Source organism: Paramormyrops kingsleyae, chromosome 2 (genome assembly GCF_048594095.1).
Source record: "Paramormyrops kingsleyae isolate MSU_618 chromosome 2, PKINGS_0.4, whole genome shotgun sequence".
NCBI classification, from domain to species: domain Eukaryota; kingdom Metazoa; phylum Chordata; class Actinopteri; order Osteoglossiformes; family Mormyridae; genus Paramormyrops; species Paramormyrops kingsleyae.
In genome coordinates this window covers 39,439,579-39,460,314 of record NC_132798.1, presented here as the reverse complement: position 1 = coordinate 39,460,314, position 20,736 = coordinate 39,439,579, and the positions used below count along the sequence as shown (strand labels likewise).

At 43.1% G+C, this 20,736-nt stretch overlaps 1 protein-coding gene across 2 annotated transcripts; it reads right to left on the bottom strand.

Moving 5' to 3' along the window:
• Positions 1-2,739: 2,739 nt before the first annotated feature.
• On the bottom strand, positions 2,740-20,690 carry hira (histone cell cycle regulator a). Of its 2 annotated transcripts, none has more exons than XM_072709117.1 (26): positions 20,452-20,690; positions 19,931-20,273; positions 18,984-19,046; positions 18,312-18,422; positions 18,086-18,176; positions 17,634-17,728; positions 16,916-17,011; positions 16,531-16,691; positions 14,580-14,747; positions 13,131-13,244; positions 12,696-12,766; positions 12,471-12,576; positions 11,806-12,012; positions 11,377-11,462; positions 10,936-11,112; positions 10,239-10,427; positions 9,648-9,855; positions 8,223-8,321; positions 7,833-7,981; positions 7,507-7,668; positions 5,139-5,197; positions 4,775-4,880; positions 4,556-4,678; positions 4,057-4,220; positions 3,873-3,961; positions 2,740-3,625 (listed from the first exon to the last, which is right to left on the bottom strand). In XM_072709117.1, the coding sequence occupies exons 2-26, from the start codon at positions 19,965-19,967 to the stop codon at positions 3,509-3,511; spliced, it is 3,048 nt and encodes a 1,015-aa protein (XP_072565218.1). In that variant the 5' UTR covers positions 19,968-20,273; positions 20,452-20,690; the 3' UTR covers positions 2,740-3,508. The 2 variants fall into 2 exon arrangements, with proteins under 2 accessions (XP_072565218.1, XP_023692871.2); XM_023837103.2 differs by having other exon boundaries at positions 19,931-20,217.
• Between the last annotated feature and the right edge of the window lie 46 nt (positions 20,691-20,736).

Below are 20,736 nucleotides of genomic sequence, written 5' to 3'. Positions count from 1 at the left end.
ACTTCAATCTGGAGGTGAGATCAGATTATTATTACTACAGGCACACCCAAATACATTTTGCACTTCTTTCATTTCAGTCTAGCAGTTCATTAATGTGTCAGGCCCACGGCTGTGGTTAGAGTGTTTTCACATCAATGACAATTCAATCTAGCAGCCCAGGTGTTACTCCTCAGGTGATCTTACATTTGTTTAAAATTAGACACCATTAAGTCAGCTTAAGCAAGGTCAGGTTAGTGCAGACAATTTAGGGCACCATTCCTTGCTTGCAGAACGTACTACACAAATGCCACAGTGCCCCTCCATGCCAGATCTCTGGAATTAACTGGGAGCTGAATTCTCAGCAAGTAAACTACATATTAACATATCAGTTGCGCCCAATATATATCCATTGAAGAGGGATTTTTACAAAGCGCATCATAGAATAAATTTCTCCCCAAATCAGAGGCCTTTCATTTGTACTCCTGTCTTATAAATCTACTTCAAAATAGCACAGGGTTACGCAAATGGAGATTCAGCAAATGCCTCGGAAAAGGACTTCCAACAAACTGCAGAACCATAAATAGGTGCAAACAGCCAAAATTGCCCAAAGGATTGTCTGTGTGTATGTGTTTGATAGCTCTTAATATGGCCATTATTTCTCTGATGTAAGTGTACACTAACCTTGCTCAAGTTCCAGACAGTAAATGTGAAAAGGGCCCATCTTACATGCCTTCCCTGGCTGATATGATGCCACCATGCAGCCAGTAACACTTTCTTCTCCTGGCATTGTTAACTTTAGAGTGGCTGCCGTCGGCCAGAAAATGCTAATTTCTAGCACTGATAGATAACACATTGCAGGAGAAGTTCTGCTAACCTTTTCTGTAGCTCTCTAGGAGAGCCATGCAGCAATGATTAATGGGGCAAAAAAAGCTGCAAGGCAAGGAGGTGAAAAAAGGACATGCAATCAACACAACAGAGTGCATCATGGGAGCTTCTCTGGGAACTCTGGTCCTAATGGTCTGGGACCACTCATCACCTTCATTTATCTGTCGTCATACAGATTTAATACACATAATGCTTTAACAAAAGTACCACTTGTTTTTTCAGTGGCATTATATTGCATACAAAGTTGGATGGATGGATCGGTGGGATTTGTTTTCCAGAGAAACGTACAATCATCCAGAAAAATTCATTTATGGCATGTTCTTCAATGTTTCTTAAACATTATACAAATGTTAAACACCTTTCGTAAATACACAGTGGCATGTATCTTACAGTCTCACCCTCACACACAAACTAAATCCAAGCAGAAAAGGACCCAGGCACAGGACTCTGCTGCCTCCCACTGGTGCTGGCAGGATGGACTCTTAAAAAACCGCATGTTGAGAAGATCCACTTAAAGTTGCAACCGAAAGCAAACTGACCCATCTCATATACTAAATAAATTTTAAGTTATTAAAAAAAATATATGTATTTTGGGGAGGTCCTAAAGAGCACACACGCACTGCTGATAAAATAAACATTCTGATACATGCTGAGGACAGATTTCCAACTGGAGTCTTTGCGGGAACCTTACATCTGAATATATGGAGAGGCAGAAATAGGCTACTGCTGGCAGATGAGTGCACGACTGCAGCCTTTGAGGATAGCTTCACGTCCGTCCTAAAAGGCACCACCACTGCTGTGAATCCATGGGGAGGTTAAAGCACAGGCTGAAGCTGACATTACAAAGAAGCCCTGCGACTGCAGCCATTCAGAGCTGTGCTTAATTTCCATATCAATGCATCAGTACTCACCTCCATCAACTGAAACATGCAACCCAAAATATACATTCTATATACTCTTCATTCATTGGCCCTGCAGCCAGAGGAGGAGATTCAGAGAAGACTCAGCACTTATGCTGTGCTGAATGACTAGGAAACAGGTCATTAGAATGCTTTAGCTTTAAGTATGAGTACATCCAAAGTAGGAAAGCACTGGTGACTGAGGTTAGCTCAGACTAACACAGATTACATGCATAAAAAACCCATTAACAACCTATAAAGCAAAAAACTAATTAACAATGACAGATGAGATTTTGTAAACACGTACATACACAAGAAATGCACGTTTTCTGACCTAAAACTGTTAGGATTTTGTTTTCCTTATTGTTTAAATACCGATCATACCATTGCCTCATGACTCATAATATGACATGGGATACTTAAACTGGCCCTGGTGAAACTCTTCTTCTTTGTTCTGGGGGGTTATTAATAGAAGAGCCAGCACAATAGCTCCTGCTGCGCTGACATAATGCACAGGCACGCAGGCTGCCTTCATTACGCACGGCCTGTCCTTGCTGCTCTCTGCGTCACCTCAGAACAACAGAGGCCTCAGAGGAGCCGGGAGCGAAAGGCAAGCTGTGGAGGAAACAGGTCTGCCAGAGACCAGCGCCCTGATCCGAGGATGCAAACTAACCCAAACAATAATGTACACAAAGAGCTACATCTCCCATCAATTGCTGAGGTTTTAAAAAATATTTTTTTCAAAGCTATACCTGCATTTTTATAGCTACATGGTAATTTTAGCAAAACACAGGTCCTTGGCACATTTGGATTCCCTGTTCTGTAAATGAACAACTTTATACAGGAATTTCTGCAAACTGGTTGAAAGCACAGAAGTTGACATATTTTTACATTTCATAGAGCTGGACTCAGAAAAATAAAACCAATAAAAAAAAAAATGTTTAAAAAGTTGTCTCAGAGTCATTGACATACTGAGGCATTGCTCAATCATTTATTTGATTCTCCTCACTGTATTTTTATAGAAAATTGAGAAGAAAAAGCCTAGTACAAACATTTAAAAATGACTAACAGAAAGAGGCTGTACAAATTGACAGGACATCCGTAAACGTACAGGCCGCTCCGAAAGTCCACAGCGTCCGCAGCGGCCCAGACTCATGTGCTGGCTTTTCTCGTATCTTCTGCATTGGAGATGTTCTGTTTTTTTTTTTTTTTTATGTAAGGCGACCGTGTCAATGTCCCTGGCAGCCGGGCTGAGGTGGGGATACCTGCTCTCTCAGGAGTCCCACCCCCAAGGTCCGACAAAAACACAGAAAAAAAACCTTGCGGCACGGACATTCCTGCCAGGACTCCTTGCAGCCATGAAACTTGTGCTTCGTCTGCCACACAGTGATCAGTCTTTGTTAGCTTCCAGCTCATTGTGAAGGCGCCTGACGCCAGCGACCCTATCACTTTCATTTCATGATCGACCATCATAATTAATATCAATTTTACCAATGTCATCTGTACTTATACATATTTACTAACTATTATTACCACCACCAGACGCCAGGCCTCAGACAAACTACGACTGTGACACAGGAGCAACTGTGGGGGTGCCAGTTAGCCCCACGACCCCCCCCCCCCCCCCCACACAGGTGTCCCTGGAGCCTGGGCCATCAGGGCAGGGATTTTAAGGGGGAAATTGCGTCCAAGTGACTTTCAGGGCAGTGCTGGGAGGAAGTGAAGGGGCCAGAGGTGGGTAAGTGCTATTTATTGCGAAGAAGCTCCAGTTGGTCCTGGAACTCTGTGAAGACACGCTGGAAACGCAGGTTCTGCCCGATGACAGGGAGCACTTCTTTTAGGAGGTCCTGCTTCCTCAGGCCCTGCACATGGGTCACAGGATCAAAGGTCACATGGTGTACAGCAGCATCACACACTTGTGTTGGGCCTGATAAGTAAAACAAGGAATTCCTGCTAACTGAGTCAACTTGCATCACTGGCTGAGAAAGCAACTCCAACAGGAAATGACATTCTGGACATCACATGATTTAGACAACTGACAGATGAAAAGCAGGGACCTAAATTAATGAACGGAAACAAAACTGCCAAATGCTGCACGATGGCGCTCACCAGAATTGTGGCTTCCCAGATGCTTCCGGCAGACTTGTGCACTGGTCCCAGTAAGTCTCTGCAAAGCTCTCGGAGCCGATGCTCAGAGCCTGAGGGATAAACACCATTGAATGGACGGCTGCATTCGCACACTTTCTAGGTACTTTCTGGAGAGCAGGGATGGATGCATGGGCCCCTCACACACCTTCATTGACCAAGAAACGTGCATAGGTGAGTAGCCAGTGGCGGTACTCCTGGCTTGACTTGAGGATGAGGGCTGACGCCAATTGGTTCTCCAAGTAGGCCAGGGTGACTCTCTGCTGCAGGTGGTGAGGTGTGGATGCCAGCCTGGATGCCAAGCGTCCCGCACTGCAATGAAATAGGCCAGTGAATGGCAGAGCCGGACAGGCAGCCAAGCAGGCATGTCAAGAGCAACAGCATTTAAGAGAATATCGGACAGGTCTGAGGACAGCTCTTAAGATCTGCAGGCTGTGATTTGAATCAGCAGGAAAACAGATTGCAGCCTCTTATCAAGTACTTTCAACAAATGAGACCCCACAGATCATAAATAAAATGTTTGCTATGAATAAAGAAGTCTAGTAAGAAAAAAAATAAAAGTATGTTTTAGCCCCACAGTGTTATAAATATAAGAAATGCATAAATATATTGTGTGGCAAGCAGTTTAGAAAGGCTACCAATCTTACTTCAAAGCCCGGCCCTGCATGATAGCCAGAGGCCCAGAAGACAGCAATGCATCCTGGGAGGGCAGGAAGTGCCTGAAGTCAGCGCACTGCACTAGAGGGTCCTGCTTGTCTGCAATAAGGTTCCTGAGGAAGGCAGAATACAGCAGTTATACTTATTGTACAGAGTAAATGCCAGCAACATTCTGTCTGCTGCTTCCCACACCTACGAGCAGGCCTCACCACGTCTCCAGGGAGGAGCTGAAGCAGTAGGACTTCCCGTTGGAGAGGCAGATGACAGGTACACCCTGCTGGGTGAGCAGGGACTGAGAGACCGTCGCGTCGCCACCTGGAGGAGGGTGCGAGATCATGCAGTCACAATGCATCCGAGTCCAAGTCGACCTGCTGCGCTTGCAACATTGCAGCTGTCAGTTTCCTGTACATTTCCCACAATCCTCTCTCCTAGTGCAACCCAGCATCACAGGGCCCCTAATGTGTTTTGAGTTCTGAATACAGATTTAATAAAAGGAAAAACCATAAGTATCCCTACTCAGGACCAAGGTTTTTATTGCTGTGATAAAAAAAGAAATGAAGATTAAAACCTTACCGGATAAGATGGTCAGCAGAGATACATTTCTCACAACAACTGTTTGTTTCTTAACGTCCCTAAAACAAGCAGGCATTTTGTTAGAGAATCCTTAAAATTGAAATAAAAAGCAATGACAAAAAATGGGTATTTTACAAGTCAAAGCACTGGTGGTTTAAGGTTTGTAATACTGAACCCGACATGGACGTCATCTGTAAGTTTAGTGAAAATGTAGAAGTGTAGGTGTGAAGTGGGCAACAAGTTTAAGAAAAAGAAAAAGAAAGAAAAAAAACTGTGTGGAGCAATGTTGTAGTACTCAATTCTGAGCTTGGTCTCAAGACCACTTCTTCACTTACTAGGTCTTGTTCTGGAATTGGAAGCATTTATACTCAGTCTTGAAATTAATCAATTTCAATTTGCAACTACGGTTCATAATTTTAAAGCAAGACGTAAGATTTTTTCCACTAGTGATAAACTATTTCTCCTTCTCCTCTCAAAATAACAATATATGCTAATCAAAATAAAAATCATTATTCACATATGTTCTTTTTTTTTGGAGAGTCCCAGAGTGCAACACTACCTTGGAAATCCCTTCAGAACAGACAAGATTCAGTTTTTATTTATTTGATCTATGTTAATCACAAATGAATTTTCTTACATGCAAGCACACTCTGCTGTACAGAAAGATCTAAACTCAGTCCAATGACTATTGTTAGAATCTGAATGAGCGTGATCACCTTTTGTTTCATGTGGTTAGTTCTCCCCAGAAGCTCTTGCGAATTACACAGGTATAACTATTCTTATGCTGATTTTTCAAGTTCTCTGATTTGACATATTACATGGTCACCTTAACTTCCCATAATGAATAATAAAATGCTGTGCCCCTATTTGAAGTGACACAATTTTTCCCGTATTTTTGGACCAGGCTATTTTATTTTCAGATATGTCTTGAAACTGGATTTGAATTTTTCCAGTCTCAGTCTCGACCCTCTCAAAGTCTTGGTCTTGACTCTGACTGTACTCTTATGATCTAGAACTCGATGTGAATCTCAGAAGTCGAACCATGAACGCCGACCTAAGATAACATGTACCCGCGGGGAAATGAGTCACGCGGCACGTCACTCAGCGGAAACAAAGGGTAACGATTCAGTCTCAGCCTTGCATTCGCTGTGAGAGCATCGTGCATGTTTACACTAGCTGAATACATATATTTAGACAGTAAAAATACATTTAGACAATGATACAGTAACTAATTATTATATAATAAAATACATTTAAAAATAAAGATTTCTTATTTATTTTAATATCATTAATAATAAACCATTAATACATTGAATTATAATAATATTGTCGTGCAGACGTCAGGGTATTGGGGAATACGGGGTTTAATTACAGGTAAGGTAGGCAAAATGCAGACGGACAATACAATGACCAGACTGGGGAAACAAACTGAAACGCGGACTAAATACAACAACCAGAAACAGCTAATCACACGGCGATTCCACACGAGGTTAACGAGGGGGCGTGGCTCACGGAAGGCACGGACGATCGGGTTAAGACACATTGTTTTTTTTACTTTACATATTGTTTGGATACATTTATTTTCTTACTTTACAAATTACTGTTTTGATAAATGTGCTTAGATGTGTTTAGTAGAGTATATGCTCTTCTTGTTTTATCCTGTCCATTTTGTGCTTAAATGCTAACAAAAAAAACATTTAGGTGTAATTTTTTTGGGGCCGGGAACCAATTAATTGGTTTTCCATTATTTCTTATAGGGAAAATTTGATCAGAACTTGAACTTTTTAGGATTTGAACCTAAGTTCTAAACGGATTAAGTTCGAGTTCTGAGGTACCACTGTATGTGGTTTTGTATGTAAAATTGTCTGGACTAGATGACTGTTGGGATGGAATCAGATCAAAGGGGGCATGAGTTTATGAATGACAGCAGCCCAGAAGTGTGTTGTTCTGTAGATGTCCTAGGACCAGGTGGGTGTGGTTCTATAGATGTTTTAGGACCAGGTGGGTGTTTTCAGACCAAGGGGGTATTCCACAAAGCAGGGGGCAGTTCCACAAAGCAGGATTTCTTGCTTAGCTGGATAACTTGTCAGATTTAAGGTAATCTGGGCTAAATGTAAAGGAACGACCTTAAATCCAAGAAGTTATCTAGCTAAGCAAGAAATCCTACTTCATGGAATACGCCCCAAGATTTCCCAGTTAGCTGGGTTAACTTGATTGTCCAATAGAAATGCTCCTTAGCTAAACTGTTATTTGATGATAATTGCTAGCTTAAATTAACCCAGCTGAGAAATTCTGTTTCATGGAATGCCCCCTCAGATGGGCAAGGTTTTGTGTTTTCAGACACAGATGATAGCAATAAAGGACTCACCAGACAGAGAGTGACGCACAGGCCGTCAGGGCCATGACAAAGGAGCCAGAGCAGTGGAGGGCAGACAAGGGCGCAGGTAACAGGATGGCAGGTAGCAGCCGCCGCCCACAGGCTGAGAACACGGACAGCATGCGGTCCTCACAGGCCACGGCGATGACATCGCTGAGGACACAGAGAAGCCCGTTAACAGAAAAGGAACCATGACTCCACATTCAGGGCCTGGCAGGATCACTATCACTGAAGGCCTAGTATGCTGTAGTAGTGAGCTGCTGAGACATTTCTAAGGGGGGTGGGGAGGGGTGCTATATGACAGGAGAGCTACTCGCCTGCTGCCGGCCACAGCGAGGATGCGGCTGCTCAGGAGTGTGTCCCACTCGCGACCCTGCCGTGCGCACCGCAGCTGACTGAACCGCACCCCTGCTGCTGAGGACACCTCGTTCTCCACCTCGATGTGGACTGATGGCTCCACGCTCACCTGAGAGGACAGCAGGAGCAGTTAGCATACCAGTGCTAGAAAGTACACTGCAATCTGAGAGAGAGACTGAACGCTCATCTAAGTTAAACTGCAGCACATAATACTCAGCAGTGTTTTAGCATCACATGATGCAGAACTATGAACTGTATGCAAACTCACTGTATGGAGGGAGTATTACAGACGCATCCTGAGTGGAACCTTAAAATACACCATCTTTCTTACAAGGCAGGGGCAGACTAACCTGGATGGAGAAGGTCTTCTGTGGAGCAGGAGTGGGCAGCTTGAGCACCACTGTGGGGGCCGTGATGCGAGAGGGCTCCCTCTCTGCTGAGGGTGCCACCTAAGCGATAGGTCAAAGAGAAGCTCCATCAAACAACCAGCCTTGTCAATGGCCAAACACCAGGGCCGGTATGCATAAAACATGCATAAAGCATTTAAGAGTTTCACTCTTAAATGCGTCATAATTCTAAGAGTGACGTGATTTTGCTCCTACTCCCAGACTTAAGAATAAGTGGCATGCATAAACATTCTTAAGTGTTAATTTAGGAGCTGAGACCAAGTCTTATTTAAGACACCTGGAGAGGACTCCTAAACCAGTTAGGAGTTGCACGGTGGCAGCAGCACTACACGTACTAAGACGGAGACCGCGCACTTTCCATGAAAGAAAGGACCTACTGCAGATTTACGATAACGAGTTGATAAAAAGATACAGGCTTGATCGTGAAGGCATTCTTTTTGTTATAGACCTAATTAGGAACAGAATACAATCTCCTACGTCACCTAATAATGCACTTGCAGTTGAACTGAAGGTGATAATGATGCTACTTTTTTGGCAACTAGAAAAATATAATAGTAATCATAATAATAATCATCATCATAATCTATTATAGCGAGGGTCATGAGAGCAGTATAAGTAATGGCACAAACCTGTAGCTTGCATGCTTGCTTTATAAACTGTGATTTCCTTTCACGAGGTCGATAAAACATACCACCTTTTTTCACATTCCTCTGCTGAACGCCTTGTCTGAGGTGACGCAGCATTTACGGAGTTTGCAATAGCCTCCTAAGCTTTTTTTGTCCGTGCTTGTAACAGCTGGGCCAAACTTTCCTCGCACTACCTCCTTCCATTTAAGCGCCAACTGTGCCAGTAAAACCGTTTCGTTTGTCGTCCAGTTTGGGTTTTTTTTAGAATCCATTGTCTTGCTATGACTTTTGCGTTTGACCCATAATATATACAACATTGTGCATCTATTAGTGGAAATTGAGTGGTGATGTGCTAGATAGATTTTAGTACAACCAATTAAAGGTATGATCACAGAAAGGTATGTTGTATAAAGCTCTACATTAGTGGTTTAATGTCACTAATATATTCACCGTGCCGCTTCTCTATTGGTTGAACTCAGTATTTGGGGCGGGATTTTATTTGTAGTTCTCATTTCACAACACTTAAATGCTGCCTCTGTCAGCACTTAGGAATTGGGCTTAGACTTTGCTGAAAGTTACTTTTAGCATCTTTATGCAATGCTCTTAGGTCCTACTTTTTGCTAAGATTTTTTTAACTCTTAAGTCAAAGTGTACGACCATTCTCAAGACCATTCTTAGGAAATTTTATGCAACCCGGCCCAGGTAGCCTTGATGCTTTGTAAACATGTGACCTGGCAGATACCTGCTGATTGGCCTGAGACATCAGAGGCATGGCTTTGGAGTCCTTCCGCGGTCGGCCCTTCTTCCTCTTCTCCACCACCTCCATGCTCTCTATCTCTCCTTTCCTCTTGGTGAAGGACAGTGATTTGACAGCTACCATTTTGTCCTCACTGTCGCTGCTCGTGTCCTCCTTGGGCTTAAGCTCCTTCACAGCACCCCCATCCTTCATTCTGTGAGCAGTGCAGCCCACAAAGAACGATTCACTTTGCACACAGTCTATATGCATCATGCTTTCCTGGCCTGGATCAGGTATCACAGCATGCTAATGAGCTGAGTGAGCATAGCCAGCACTGCTGAGCCCTCTGTAGCAGGGACAACCACCCCAGCACTGAAAGCCAGTTTGCAGTAGCTTAACTAATCTCTCCGAAAGGGGGCTAAAGTGGGGCAGTTCAGAACATTTGCTGTATCTGAACCCAGGCCAGTCAGACCTCCATAACTATTATAATAGCTCTGCTCTATGAAGCTAAATAGCTCTGTTCTACGAAGCTCCTTCTGTTAACTATTAAAGTACCTCTCCTTCCAATCATACTATCCTCCCGCAGCTCCCCCATACCTGTCCAGAGGGCTGAGGCCAACAGATGAAGAGGAGATGGTGACCCCTGGCGTGGCCTTTGACCTCTCAGTGAACCGTGAGTCCAGCGCCTTCATTGGCTCGATCTTAGTGGCAGAGGTGAGCAGGAGGTTGGTTTTCATGGAGGTGGAGTTCATGGCAGGTGCAGGAATGGTGCCCAAGGGGTTAACACTGCACAAAGAGAAGGAAAACCATGGCTACCAGAAACCAGAACATGACCTGTTCACACACAGACACACCTCTATTGCTAAGTGTATAACACTATTGTTGATGGTCATTCCTTAATGGGCAGTCCCACCCTATAACCTAACCAAGGTAAAAGAAGGGTCTCATAAAATAGCCCCTTGAATGTATATTCTTTGTATATAATATGGACCATTTCAGTCTCATCTACAAGCGTGACAGTTATGTAAAAAAAAGCTCACTGCCTAAGAAAATCTGCAGGAAATGGTAATGAATGCTAATAAGGAAATGGAAAAGTAAATGCTGTAGGACGAATGAAGGCCTTCAAATATTAATAAAGACAACACACACGTAGTCTTAATAATCTGTGGGAAAAAAATGGAAGTCTTTGCACTGCACGTGTGAACAAGCCCTCATCCACTGCTTAAGATCTAACCAAATGAAGAAAGCTAAGAGCACATTGGATCTGTTAACAGCAGAGTCAGGAGCTTCTGACCATTCTTTGGTGTCATCTGTGGGCTTGCTGGGGGGCACAGCCTGGGTCTCTGGTGGGGGCCGCAAGCCCAGTGAGTTGGCAGTGTTGGAGTCAGAGGACACCTGGGGGGTCAGCTGGGAGGACATGGATGAGCCCGGCAGGATGGGGACGCTATTGAAAAGCGCTGGAGAGAAATCCCTGGGGGGGGCGGGGGGCAGACTTGAGTTAAAGAGATTCTAAAAAGGTTTGTTACTTCCTAGAGACCTTTAAATACTCAAATCAATGATATACAGGTATGAACAAACATAAAACAGAATAATAGCACAGTACAGCAGTCCCCAATCCAGGACTGTAATGTCAGTGCTGGTTTTAGTAAAAACATTTTATTTTAAATACGTTGTCACACATGATCTCTAGACATTGACATATCCAGCTGGAGCCCTACAGGCATCACCACCTTACCCAGTGTCCAGCTGGGCGATACACAGGGGGGTGATTCGCCTCCGCCCATCAGCCGTCCTTGTCTCCACCTGCTTCTTCAGCAGATTCTGCAGCCCCAACACACATCACACATCCACCACTTCATCGGGGGTTAAACCATAGCAACATGCAAACCAGTTGACAGGTAATCTAAATCAGGCATGGCATCATATTTGGAAGAATATTCCATAATTACACACTGAAGCACCTTGAGTGCATTTCCCAAGTCAGGTTTTTATTCTTACAAAGAATTAAGATATTATATAATATAGGAGTGAAGTACTGCCCTGGCTATCTGAGAGCCATGACCTGAGAAAACACCAAGTTCAGCACTCTCATTTTGTTCATTCATCAACTCTGCCTGCAAGCCAGCCAAAGATTAGCTTATGGCACAGTCACTGCTGGCTGCACCTTGCGGATGTCCTCCAGCGACTCTCCATTGACCACGCTGTTGAGTTTAGGTGCCTGGGCCTCCTGGCCCACAGCATTGTGGGGCTCTGCTGCCTCCTTTGCCTGCTGGTATTTGAGCATCTCCGGGTTCTCGATGATAGTGGTGGAGAGCTGGGCTTGTGTGGTGATGGCCAGACTCTTCCCATAGATGTTCTGGTGGATTGAATTCTGGAGACATGCAAAACTATCAAATATTTTGCAACAGGAAAGCAACACCTTGGTTTCCAGAAAAACACCGTAAATACCACTCTACCCACACAAAGGCAGTTGGTTCAAGTACCCTTGAACCTGGTACTTAACTATAACTGCTAGAATATCCAGCTGTATAAACACATTTGTACATTACTTTCCGAAATATATGCAACTTTAGTTTTTCTGTATGTATCTATATGTATTGCGGTTAAGGTATATGTAAGGTATATTGCGGTATATGTAGCTGTAGAGCTGGGGACTGGCTTTAGCATTAATTATTTTTACAATGGATAGAGAATAAGGCTATAAACCATGTTGCTATAAAGTACATATTTTACAGTGCTGTCTACATCCAAGCAACCACCACAATTTGTCTAAGGATGGTCAAAATACGATTTTTAAGGATTTCAAAGCAAAATAACGTATTTCCTTACCTTTTCTTCTTCATTGAGGGGATCCCCAAGTTCATCCTGAGAAAAATCAAGAAAAGCCACAGTCCCATCCATGGAGCAGACGAGAATCCCAAGTCCATTTAGCGTCCTGTAAATGCCAAAGAGGAAACATTACCACAGAACCTGCATGCATTCCTAGGACAACAGCAGGAAACGGCAGACCCATCCCAATTGAAGCTTTGAAATACTAGCAGTATGGGGAATTACCATGTGATATCCATGATGGATTTGTCGAACAAGTCATGGATCACCACGAGAGGGCGCTTCAGAGATGTCAGCTAAAAATAAACAAGTCACATTAACAGTCAAGCACTGTTCAAACCTGGGAGCCTGTATTCACACAGTGATGGCAGCTGCCTTCCATCACAAAAGCAAGCTGATGCAAAAAAGGCCAAATAAATTACTAAACATCAGTGTTAAAAAAACAAAACAAAAACATTTTAACATCACAATGCTGTCTGAAGGACAATGAGAGCCATCATGATGTAAATTACCTCAATTAATTTGAGGTAGTGACACTTGTATTTCTCACTGAACTCCAAAACGACTGTATACTTCCTTAAGCAAATATAGGCTTCTTTCTGAAGCCTCCAAGGAACTCAGGGTGGATTGCGGGGCTGCACCTGGCGGCGTCTCACTTACCCACACGGACACGGAGCGGTCCTTACTGCCCACAGCACAGCAGCAGTACGGGCAGCTGGGCTTGGAGGAGCTGCCGTTCTTCTGCATCTTCTTAAAGATTTTTGGGTTAAACTTCTGAAGGGGGCACAGAGGCAGAAAAAAAGAATGTGTCACAAATAGGGATGCTCCTTTTGACTGTTTAACCGTTAACCGAAATAATTAATTTTGACCGAATATTACTATCAATTAAACGGTTTAAAATGTTTTTATATATATTTTAATTATTAGTAGTAGTATGAAGTTTTGTGGCATCTTAGCTGAAGATCGCTTTTCACGTTCTAAATACACTGGGTTTGAATCGGCGACTGTGATTACAGGCACACAGGCTTAGCCCACTGAGCCATGAACACAGGTACGAGCTTTGCTGCTGAAAATGGAAACATTGGCGCAAAGCTTCAGCGGCAGAGACGTATCCGTGTGCTATATTGTAGCCGATCGGTGTAAACACTACCCAGACATGTGCTCTTGTTTTATTTCGGTTACAATGGGCGTATTCACATATTTCTTTATCCAATACTAACTGTCGGATTATCATGTTGTTATCATGCGAATAGCGCAATTTGCAAGTGGGAAGGCGATCAGAACTGCTTCGAGACGCAGACGCTTAAGTCAGTAACTCTTGTCCTTTCTATTCGTATCACGAAGCTATAAAAATATATTTAGTTTCTACCTATATATATATATATATATATATATTTGAAAAGTAGACCGTCCAAGGTTTCTGAGGGTGTTTTTTTAAATGTGTATATGATAAAACCTCGCAGAGTTATTTAAATGGTTTGGCGAAATTTCTGTCAGATCCCACCGGCGGGACCGCCGACCCCAGAGGAATTTAATATTCTAATCTAATCAGTTAACGGTCAATGTTCGGTTAACGAACGGCGGTTGTCGGTTGGGAAAATTAATCGAAATGAGCATCCCTAGTCACAAACACAAAGGGCTGGGAATGTATGCGAGAGCTCAGTTGCAAGCACGTGTGGGATCCGGCACCTGGTTTTACAAAAAGAAAAAAGGTTGCTGCTCTCAAGAGAGGCAAATTTATCATTAGCATGAACATCCTCCCACACTCAAATTATCCAGCTGTATGAACAAGTATATTACAGCTGTCTAGATAAAACATTTTATATGCATTATAAACAGGTCTGCTAACAGTACTACAATTACCAATAAAAAGTAACTGGGTCTAAGACAGTGAGGGCTTGGTTACCATGTTTTTAAAATTAATGTCATATGATCATGATTTTGGTGATTAATGTTTTTTTCCAAACAAGCAGCCCATGCACGTGGACCCCCACAGACACTAAATACTGTGGAAGTTATGGCAGTAAAGCAGACAGATGCCTGAGTAATGCGCTTGGGCTTTGGGTCGCTGTCCTGTTTAATGAACAGCTGAGGCCTGGCTGCACTTACCACCACTGTCACGGCCTTCCTGTGGCCCACGAAGTCCATGTTGGTCTTCCAGCCATCTCTCTCGATGATCTGGGCCGTTGGACCAGAGTTATTCATGGCGTGGGCAGACACCAGATACTGTCCATCCGGAGACCAGCTGAGACGCAGCACGTGAGTGGTGCCTCCACACTGAGATATGTGTACAAGCGCATGCACAAATTCAACTTCAACTGCAGGCCAGTGTCCTGCCCCTAACATACCCTTACATTCATGTCAGATATGGGTGTAGGTGCAAATATTCACTTAAATGGTATAGAATAACACTGATTGAAATACTATTGCCTCGTTTCCACCAACATGGAGCAGGTGCTGGTGCCAGTGCTGGGCAGGTTCTCCCTTGGTGATTTGAGAACCAGCCTGCGTTTCCACCGGTTTCAAAAAAGAACATTAATGTTAGTCTCTGCTAAAAACTACATTTTGCAGTCCGCATCATGATCTCTTTGCCACTCGAATGCAACAATATTTAATTTATTCATCCTATAACATATTTATACTTTATTAAACATATTTATACTTTATTAAATCTGGCCAGCATATCGATCTTTCGTTTTTCACAAAACAAACACGATGCAACGTTGCATCATTTATGTGAATTATAAGTGTTTTAGTGCAAGTTAATATTTTAAGTAAAATCTTATTTTCAGTAAATACAATCCATACTAGTTTAAACTATTTTACGACGTTTTGTCTCCGCAAAGGCTCCCCCATCTGTGTGCGTTAGTTTATTGTCGTTTGCTGTTTTACTGCTGTCCTTTTAACGATCATGCAATAATGCTAAAAACTGCTAAAAAAATGAAGTTTTTCAACCTGCAACATATTTATACTTTATTCCTAAATCTGGCCAGCAGATCGATCATTTTTCTCAGACAAAAAATATGATGCAACCTTATTCCGCTAATAAGCTGGCAAGTTGTTTCACTGCCAGCACTGCCATTATTAGACTAAATATTGGTTATAGATTGAATTTTCCAAGTAAAAGGAAGGTTTGGATGCCATAGCCCACCCCACTTTCACTGATGTTATAGTGCCACATTCTGACCCAAGTTTTTCTGTGGTGCCATGCTGGAGCCATTTTTTCTGGCCCAGGGCCATTTTTTGTGGTGAAAACACATGGTTCCAACCAGTCAGTGCCAGACTGGGGAAAAAGTCCGGCACCAGCATCGGCACCGCATTGGTGGAAACAACGCTTTCCCATGAGATACTTGTACATTCACTTTTTTTTTATGGTACAAATGCTAATGATGATAGAAGCTTATACCGGTACGTACAATGGACACTCTCCCCAGAGTGCCCACACACACAGGGCCAAAGAGCAGAGCTACTAGGAATCGGCAGTGATCATCAATCCTAGCCCCAGACAAACTGTCACTCCAGATGGCTTTATGTCTGTCTCTAATTACTCCTGTTTAATTAGAGACCACTATTGATTGCTGGACTATTGTATCAATGCAATATAGTCAGATGTAGCAGTAGGACTGGATCACACATTAACTTGTGGTGTTTTATAATACTTTGCCACATTAACTTATAGCTTTCTGCATTTCTGCACAAGAAAGTAATTAAGACTTGAATATAAACTTAATGGAAACAGTGGCTCAGTCCCATGAGGCTGAAGATTCGATTCCAGCTGCCTTTTCTGCATGTGCCATTCTCTCCTATGTTTGCGTGTGGTCAGTGGACTCAAGTTTCTTTCCACAGTACACAGTCAAATGAACCGTCTAAACTACCCAAAGTGCACGACTGTGGGCTGGTATCCCCTCCAGAATGCCCGGTGTTTCTGGGGATAAACTACCGGCTCTCCAAGACAGTGTACTTAATAAATGGTTATGGAAAAAAATTAATGGATGGATTTGAAATTAACTGCCCTGTCATGTTGATATGTGCCACGCCCAGTCTGCATTAGTGACATCACCTCATTGAAGGGCTTGGTAATGTTGGTCTCCAGCTGCCAGTCCATCGTCCTCCACACCTTCAGGCTGTGGTCATCAGCCTGCGAGGCAATATACTTCCCCACAGGGTCCCAGGTCAGGCCCTTCACCAAACCTGTATGACCCTTTAATGTGGTGACAATCTCTAAAGAGATGGCAAGGTCAAGGTGAGATGGGAGAAAAGCATGAGTTACAGGAGATTCTCAGAAGATGGACTCCTTCACATGCATGTTACCTGGGTTAACATGAGCACTTTAAGGACACCATGCTCAAAAACTACACTACAAGTTATGCAGATGCTCTATTTCAAAACTAGTTCCCTGCTCCTGTTCCTATGAGCGCCTGGTCTATTCCACACTCTCAGCCCACCTGGAAACTTGCGTGCGTTCCAGATGACGATAGTGTTGTCGACACTGCAAGACGCCAGCCACACATCATGCGGTGACCACGCTACATCCATCACATCTGAAATCATATGCAAATGATTAATACTGTTGCCAAACAGTTTCAAAAGATAAAAGGCTTTCAAAACACATTTCTCCTGAAGGCTGCTGGGATGAGCACTTTCATGTTCTTGAGTAAACAGCATCAGTCCAGTAGTTAGGTAAGAATGTAATAGAATATGATACATTATTCATCCCCTTTGGATAATTGGCTAGTTTTCACATATCCCATTATGCTCTCTTTTGGGGTCAAAGTGCAGGGTGAGCCAGAATTCAGTGGCCCTGGAGCAAGTGGGGTTAAGGACTGTGCGCGAAGGTCCAACACTGGCAATCTGTCGGCCACAAGATTTGAACCAGCAACCTTCTGATAACAGGCACAAGTTCTAACCCAAACCTAAGACAGAGGTAAATTTAAAGTATACTAACACATGTATACCCTATCAAAATAAGACATGTCTTAAGTTTCAGAACAGCAAATTAAAAAAATTAAATGCATACTGCCACAAAAATTTACAAATGACGTTGTGGAAGAGAGAAGGATGAGAGGTTATAGTGCATGTATTATGTGCAAAGCCTCTGTCTGATGGTAATGTGGACTTATCAGGAGTGAGGAGTAGATGGGCCCCAATCGCTCCATCCCTTACCCCCCGTGTGGTTTCTAAGGATGGTCACACATCGCCACTGCTCCACATTGGCTAGCTTACTGCTCGAGCCAAAGACAGTGCTTGGGCCGATGTATCTAAAAGGTATAAACACAGACTTAGAGCTCAGAAAATTAGCATGTATAAAGGCTGATGCTGCTGATATGCAGCCATCTCCCAAAGATTTCAAAAGCAGTCAGTCATTTCAGGAGCCAGTCACAGAAAAGCACATTGCTACTGCCATCTATCACAAATGCCAGAAAAGACATTTTATGTTTGTTACAAGTATTTAAAAAATACACACACTTTTCCCAGATTCATTTCAAAACCCCACAAATGCAGACATATTTCACTGTTGCTTAACATACAACATTCACACTACACCTTTGCTGCACTGAAAAAAGCATAAAGTTACATTCATGCAACTAGCCAAGGCAACATTATTAGGAACTCACGCAGCTCGCTTCCACACCATCACCAGCTTATCATCGCCGCCGGAAGCCAGGTAGACACCATTGTTTGACCAGCGGACACAGTTCACACAGGCTGAAGTTAAAACGGAAACAAAACTGATATTATCAAAGGTTTTGCCTCCTTCACAAAATGCTTGACAGGACTGTACCAATAAACCTGAGTAATATGAAATAAAAAAAAAAAAGACGAAGGGAGGCATCGCCACACCTAAGTGATTGTCCATCTGGCACAGCATCTTTGGAATGTTCTCATTCTTCTCATCCTCTTCCCGGAGGACAGGAGCCATGTTCCATATGACAACCTTCCCAGAGTCTTCTCCTGCCAAAACCAAACACAGGTTGTAACACTGCCCTGCTCGAGTGGCCCCAAGGTCAGAGTTCCGTCTCTCAGCAGATGAAATATTTCCATTTGGCTGAAATGTTATCAGTGCCCATGTAATATTTCCTAAAAAATAAGTCTGTTATAAAAGGCTGTCCTCAACAGTCCCCAAGGTTAGCAAAGAGCAGGAAAGCATTGAAAATACTTCTCAAATTAACATCCCTGCTGGCCGACAGCAATCTGACACACTGCAGGTCTCCTGGTACCTCGAGGAGAGCAATCACAGAAAGGAAGAAGAGCCGAAGAAACAGGAAACGGGTAGGTTGCACTCCATTATGACTGCTTCACACAAAAACTCAAACAGATTTGTTCTAACAGATTTCACACTTACTATGTCTTCAGTATATAATTAAGCAGCAAACTACCATCCTGAGTAGCATCAAACAACCTATATTTAAAGACTGTAGTTTAAAATTATATATTAATGCTGGGTCCACCGTCTTAAAATAAAACCGTTATTCTGAAGTTTAAGTCTACTTTAAAGTTTCAAACAAAATTTACCTTGCCCGCCTGTAGCAAACTTTGTTCCCTCTGGATGGATGTCAACAGAAAATATTGGTTTTCCTGAAAGAAAGAAATATCAATGTGCCATTTCAGAAAATTATTTAGTTCACAAATAAGTGTTCAGATACATGGGGAAAGACGACATTTTCAACGACACTTCTCTGCCTGCCATCGCAAGTTTTCGCAGGTGGTTCTTAGGCATAAAATGTCTACCAACACACTTGAAACCTAAATAAAATGTATATTGCGGTAAAATACTCCTACTCGTTATAAATATTACGCTGGCATTTATCTGAATATCTTTTTTATTTAAACATTACAGAGAGCCCTGTGTATAACCGCGCTATTTAGCCACTTAGTTCCCAAGTTTATTAGTTTTGTTCACTTCGGTAACTACGATCATTCATTTTTCAGTAGTGTGAATTTATTTTAATTTAACTAAATAATACCAGCTTTCATCACGGTTTATTAATCTCTCGCGAAGCTTTCAAATCATTTAAATACTGACTTATCCAACTATTTTTTGCGTGCATTCCCCATTTAAGTTTATTATTGTGCGCGCACACGATTCGTACTGCTCTGCTAAATGAGAAAAATAAGCTGTAGCTCTTAGCTAGCTAGCTAATTCAGCTCCTGGTTGCAACTTCAAAATGGATAACTGGGACGGACAGGCGAGGCGGTCCAGGCACAAACATATGCGGGACTACAAACGCATCACTGAGAAAGCACTTTGCGCTAAAACATTTGTGAAATTAAAAAAACAGCATCCAGTCGTTTGGAGGAATTAGTAAACTTGCAGGTGCTTCAGGTAGGAGGAGGAGGTGGAGGAGAGGGTGCATTCCGGCGAAGTAGCCCGAAGCCTACGGTAGCCCCGGCTAACTGGTAAAAGCGAAAAGCGCAACTTGAGGATTCCGGCAGTACGGCGAGGCGACAGCTCCGCTCACCATTGTGATTGACCCAAGTTGGTTTCAACAGCTTCATTTCAAGCGCGTAGCCCTGAAAATAAAAAAAAACACCAGCGTCGGGGCTGAAGCAGTCTCCCCCTGCTCTTTTTCTCCGTCGGTCCCCGGGCACAGCTCACTATCTCTGCAACCTTCGAGCGAAATCCCGTCTGTTACTCCGGGCTTTAGTGAAACTCCATTTCTCTCTCCCTCATTCGCATCCCTCAAGCTCCTGGCAGCAGCTGCAGCAGCAGCAACACAGGAAGTATCCGACCTTTCCCTCGGTTCCCCTGGAAACACATGCCCGGGTAGAGGTCAGGTCCGTGTCCCCCTTGCCCTGCCCTCTCTGGAATAAAAAGGTCCACATTATCCAGATTTCATAGGGCACAGAAAGTACAAAATGACTTACATATGCGTACGCAAACCTGTATACATAATCCTTGTGAACCTGCTTTGTGTACCTAGTAATGTTGGGTTTTCCTTTAACATTTAACATAGTCGAGCACAACGTTTGTAGCACTTACCACTAAAATGATCGATGTCTAACTGTACGGTTTTAATACTAGCTTTACAGTAGATTCTAAATACATTTTGTTTGGTGTGAATAACAATTATTGCTAACAATTTCCTGCCTCTTTTCTGCTTCTACGTTACCATCTTGAATGAACAAACGGGCCTAGCAGGTTTCACTATGGGCTATGAATTGTTTAATCTTAGTTAATAGGAACTTAAAGATTCTGTCTTGTTTTTAGTCGGATAGGGTCGACTGTGACACAAGGGGACAACGTGAGGAGTCTGAACGAGAGGAC

Coding starts and splice junctions, on each gene's coding strand:
- hira (XM_072709117.1), bottom strand. CDS start 19,967: ATGAAGCTGTTGAAACCAACTTGGGTCAATCACAATG. Junction 17,729..18,085: donor ATGGTGTGGAAGCGAGCTGC/GTGAGTTCCTAA, acceptor TATACCTTTTAG/ATACATCGGCCCAAGCACTG. Junction 14,748..16,530: donor TTACCAAGCCCTTCAATGAG/GTGATGTCACTA, acceptor CACATATCTCAG/TGTGGAGGCACCACTCACGT.